This window comes from Argopecten irradians, chromosome 7 (assembly GCF_041381155.1).
Source record: "Argopecten irradians isolate NY chromosome 7, Ai_NY, whole genome shotgun sequence".
NCBI lineage: Eukaryota > Metazoa > Mollusca > Bivalvia > Pectinida > Pectinidae > Argopecten > Argopecten irradians.
The window spans coordinates 535116-541115 of record NC_091140.1 but is presented as its reverse complement, the minus strand read 5'-3'; the positions used below and the strand labels follow the sequence as shown (position 1 = coordinate 541115).

Genomic DNA, 6000 nt, shown 5'->3' with positions numbered 1-6000 from the left:
TAGGTACTGTAACAGGTATAGGACACATTAGGTAGGTACTGTAACAGGACACGACACATTAGGTAGGTACTGTAACAGGTATAGGACACATTAGGTAGGTACTGTAACAGGTATAGGACACATTAGGTAGGTACTGTAACAGGTATAGGACACATTAGGTAGGTACTGTAACAGGACACGACACATTAGGTAGGTACTGTAACAGGTATAGGACACATTAGGTAGGTACTGTAACAGGACAGGACACATTAGGTAGGTACTGTAACAGGACACGACACATTAGGTAGGTACTGTAACAGGACACGACACATTAGGTAGGTACTGTAACAGGACACGGCACATTAGGTAGGTACTGTATCATTTACTTATCTGTTTTAGTTTAGAACCATTTCTGAAGACTTTCGTTTTAGTTTTTGAAAATTAATTTTTATTCATCAGTACATGTATATTGAGCATACATTAACAGAAATATATTAATTGTTCAAAGATCTATATATGGACAATTATCAGATAAAAATGCATTTCATTGACATAAAGGGAAATAAAAACAGAAGGCAGATAAAGAATTATTATAGATTTTATCAAGCGCTACATTTTACATCATTGTACAAAGCACGTACGTATAACATTTAACATTTTACCATCAATTCCTTCATTTGTAATTTTAAACAACATGTTTAGTCTATCAACAAAATAAATGGGCTTCTAATCGACATATACAAATTAACAATACGGTTTTCTTTCTAACTTTTATATTAACCATTGAAGCATTTGCTAGACTTTTTTCTAAAATTAAAATTGTGCATCGGTAAGTTTTGAATACATCTTATCAAATGTTATTTATCGAATATTTACCATTGCCTAAATGTTTTGTCAAGACAACTAATTTTTAAGTAATTCCTCTATTGTCGTTAGTGCCATTAATATTTCCTTTCTTGAAAACAGGTATATTATCCCATCGACCGCATCGATGGATGTATACCAGACATAGAAACATGATTGAATGATTTGACATGGCATGGTAAATGAGTCGATTTACGTTTGATAAATCAAATATTTAATAATCGTTTGACCGTATGTTTTTGCTGTATTTAAGTCATTCAAAACCCGATTAACATTCTCTTTGGAAATATCAACATATATCTGATGGAGAATATTCTTAAGTAAATTTGCATCGTGATTTCTCAAAGCTAATTTGCCATTATGTTTTAATCGGATTGCGTATATAATAAATTACTGATGACAGAAGTGATGCCAAGGTCATTTTCTTTGAGGCTACAGTCATTAATGATAAATTGCTGTGAGAAGTGATGACAAAGTCATTTTCTTTGAGGCTACAGTCATTAATGATAAATTGCTGTGAGAAGTGATGACAAAGTCATTTTCTTTGAGACTACAGTCATTAATGATAAATTGCTGTGAGAAGTGATGACAAAGTCAATTTCATTGAGACTACAGTCATTAATTATAAATTACTGATGACATAAGTGATGCCAAGGTCATTTTCTTTGAGACTACAGTCATTGATGATAAATTGCTGTGAGAAGTGATGACAAAATCATTTTCATTGAGGCTACAGTCATTAATTATAAATTGCTGATGAAGAAAAGTTAAAATGTCATTTTCATTGAGACTACAGTCATTAATTATAAATTACTGATGACATAAGTGATGCTAAGGTCATTTTCTTTGAGACTACAGTCATTGATGATAAATTGCTGTGAGAAGTGATGACAAAGTCATTTTCTTTGAGGCTACAGTCATTGATGATAAATTGCTGTGAGAAGTGATGACAAAGTCATTTTCTTTGAGGCTACAGTCATTAATGATAAATTGCTGTGAGAAGTGATGACAAAGTCATTTTCTTTGAGGCTACAGTCATTAATGATAAATTGCTGTGAGAAGTGATGACAAAGTCATTTTCTTTGAGGCTACAGTCATTAATTATAAATTGCTGTGAGAAGTGATGACAAAGTCATTTTCTTTGAGGCTACAGTCATTAATGATAAATTGCTGTGAGAAGTGATGACAAAGTCATTTTCATTGAGACTACAGTCATTAATGATAAATGGCTGATGACAGAAGCGATGACAAAGTCAATCTCATTGAGGCTACAGTCATTAATTATAAATGGCTGATGACAGAAGTGATGACAAAGTCATTTTCATTGAGACTACAGTCATTAATTATAAATGGCTGATGACAGAAGTGATGACAAAGTTTTCATTAAGACTACAGTCATTAATGATGAATTGCTATGAGAAGTGATGACAAAGTCATTTTCATTGAGACTTTTTTCCTAAAATGTTTATAAAATTGTTTAGGGCAAGTTCAAAGGTTGTATAACTGATTTAGGGAGAGTTTGTAACTAAAAGATTGAATTACATAACGGATCGAATGTGAATGATTTAGGGAGAGTTTGCAATTAAAAGTTTGAACTATATAACAAATCGAATGTGAATGATTTAAGGAGAGTTTATAATCAAAAGTTTGAATTATATAACAGATCGAATGTGAATGATTTATGGAGAGTTTTTAATGAAAAGTTTTTAATAATATAAAAGATCGAATTTGACTGATTTAGCGGGAGTTTGTAACTGATAGTTTGATATATATAACAGATCGAATGTGAATGTTTTATGGAGAGTTTGTAACTAAAAGTTTCAAATAATATAACAGATCGCATGTGAAAGATTTAGGGAGAGTTTGTAATTAAAAGTTTGAACTATGTAACAGATCGAATGTGAATGATTTAGGGAGAGTTTGTAACTAAAAGTTTCGAATAATATACAGATCGAATGTGATTATCTAATCAGCACTGTGTTTCTTTGTATAACATACTTTTGAAAGAAAGGACCATTACATTTTGTACAAATTATTTTATGCCTGTTATAAGGGTATTTAATGGTTAGGCGGTGTTTCTTATTTTATCTCTCGCTGTAAATAACCGCGGATAACCGTTTATTTTCAGATCTGTTTTCCAAAGCACAACGTTTTGACACTTTTATCGACAAAGACACACTCGACATGTATATGATATCACAATATACTGACACCGGGTTCAACGCTGCCACTAAGTGCAAAAACAAAGATGCAGAATTGGTCTCTATAACAGATATTGATAGTCAAGTCTACATGAACGGTAAGATATAGCATGTTAGTTAGGACCTAGTTTTGTTTATTAGGTTTTACATCCTATCATAGATGAAAGGACTTTGATTTAATCAAATTAGACTGAAATGTAATATGAATTGAATAAAGAGCTCAGCTAGGGACTTTCAATACAACATATTCCATGGGCCAGGTACATTTCCGTGTCAGCCTTACAGATACTATCTAAATAAGTATGCTGCGCATTGAATAATATCCACATATTGTGTTAGAAATAGTGATGTAAGGTTTATTGTGAGTAATTGGTGGTAAGATGATAGACATTTCCGATAGCAAGCATGAACGTACTTTGTGCGCGGACACGGAGGCGTACTACGCAGTTTTCGGGGGTCGTTTGTAAAACAAGTGTACAATTATAGGGAATCATGTGTACTCACTTTATTAACATTAAACGAAATATTCACCCACAAACGATATCATAATCTGTTTAAGGCAAAGTTAAGTCTTGACAATGCCTGAGATTTAGATACTATCTCAATCTCAGACAATACGTATATACCCAATATCTTTTTATAGATTACACGGAATGCTTCTCGATTTTACATATCGTGACTGCATTATGCAAATTGGGGTTGGTAATTTGATTGGTCAGTTGTAAATAAAGACATCAGAACGTGATCTCATATGATTACTGTTTGATCCTCTGTAAAGAGCAGTGAGAATGTGGAATAAAAAACAATAAGATTTTTTCGCGTTTTTAATATAAACTATACACGCGGGTCGGTTTTGACTTCTTAAATTTATACTTGTTAAATGTTAATAAATAATGCATTCGATATCGTCCATTATTTGTTCTTACCAGTACTCTCAAACTTTGTAGTGTGACATAGGAATCTGCAAACTAACGCGCCAGTCGAACCCAATGCAAAACATGTTCTGACTACAGTCGTAAGAAACCAGATACACGTGTAATAAGCAATAGTCCGCTAACGCGCTGGAAAAGTGGAGATCTGCGTGCACAGCAACATTTTTGTTCGGCGAAAAAACAACTGCCCCACGTGAGATTCGAATTCGTGATGCAGAAGTGGAGGGCTTGCGGTGATATGTCAAGAAATCTTAACCACTTGGCCCCCGAACTAACACCGAGTTAGAGGTTTAACGTACCCTCCCGAATGATATAACTTCGTTTACGACTACGTGAAAAGATAGGAAATGGAGTAGGAAGAGTAAATATACGGAGAGAGTGGGAGTAGTCGTCTGTTACCTATCTATCTATTAATTTGGAAGGCGACTGTGGGAGTAATCGTCTGCTACCTATCTATCTATAAATTTGGAAAGCGACTGTGTGAGTAGTCGTCTGTTACCTTTATATATATATATATCAATTTGGAAGGTGACTGTAGGAGTAGTCGTCTGTAACCTATCTATTATCAATTTGTAAGGCGACTGTGGGAGTAGTCGTCTGTTACCTATCTATCAATCAATTTGGAAGGCGACTGTGGGAGTAATCGTCTGCTACCTATCTATCAATCAATTTGGAAGGCGACTGTGTTAGTAGTCGTCTGTTACCTTTACATATATCTATCAATTTGGAAGGCGACTGTAGGAATAGTCGTTTGTTACCTATCTATCTATCAATTTGGAGGGCGACTGTGGAAGTAGTCGTCTGTTACCTTTCTATCTATCAATTTTGAAGGTGACTGTGGGAGTAATCGTCTGTTACCTATCGATCTATCGATTTGGAAGGCGACTGTGTGAGTAGTCGTCTGTTACCTTTATATATATATATCAATTTGGAAGGTGACTGTAGGAGTAGTCGTCTGTTACCTAGCTATCTATCGATTTGGAAGGCGACTGATGAAGTAGTCGTCTGTTACCTATCTATCTATCAATTTGGAAGGCGACTGTAGGAGTAGTCGTCTGTTACCTATCTATCTATAAATTTGGAGGGCGACTGTAGGAGTAGTTGTCTGTTACCTATCTATGTATCAATTTGGAAGGCGACTGTGGAAGTAGTCGTCTGTTACCTATCTATGTATCAATTTGGAAGGTGACTATGGAAGTAGTCGTCTGTTACCTATCTATGTATCAATTTGGAGGGCGACTGTAGGAGTAGTTGTCTGTTACCTATCTATCTATCAATTTGGAAGGCGACTGTAGAAGTAGTCGTCTGTTACCTATCTATCTATAAATTTGGAAGGCGACTGTAGGAGTAGTTGTCTGTTACCTATCTATCTATCAATTTGGAAGGCGACTGTAGGAGTAGTCGTCTGTTACCTATCTATCTATCAATTTGGAGGGCGACTGTGGAAGTAGTCGTCTGTTACCTATCTATGTATCAATTTGGAGGGCGACTGTGGAAGTAGTCGTCTGTTACCTATCTATGTATCAATTTGGAAGGTGACTATGGAAGTAGTCGTCTGTTACCTTTCTATCTATCAATATTGAAGGTGACTGGGAGTAGTCGTCTGTTACCTAGCTATCTATCGATTTGGAAGGCGACTGATGAAGTAGTCGTCTGTTACCTATCTATCTATCAATTTGGAAGGCGACTGTGGGAGTAGTCGTCTGTTACCTATCTATCTATCAATTTGGAAGGCGACTGTGGGAGTAGTCGTCTGTTACCTATCTATCTATCAATTTGGAAGGCGACTGTGGAAGTAGTCGTCTGTTACTTATCTATCTATCAATTTGGAAGGCAACTGTGGAAGTAGTCGTCTGTTACCTTTCTATCTATCAATTTTGAAGGTGACTGTGGGAGTAGTCGTTCGTCTGTTACCTATCTATCTATCAATTTGGAAGGCGACCATGGGAGTAGTCGTCTGTTACCTATCTATCTATCTATCATTGAAGGGACTGTGAGTAGTCGTCTGTTACTATCTATCTATC

General features: G+C 35.4%; 1 protein-coding gene across 1 annotated transcript in view; it reads left to right on the top strand.

Moving 5' to 3' along the window:
- Window positions 1-2988: 2988 nt before the first annotated feature.
- Window positions 2989-6000, top strand: part of LOC138326773 (uncharacterized) — a 51416-nt gene continuing 48404 nt past the window's right edge. The window contains exon 1 of the mRNA XM_069272778.1: window positions 2989-3142. Within this exon, the coding sequence (XP_069128879.1) occupies window positions 3028-3142 (115 nt within the window). The 5' untranslated portion in view covers window positions 2989-3027. The remainder of the gene's footprint in view (window positions 3143-6000) is intronic.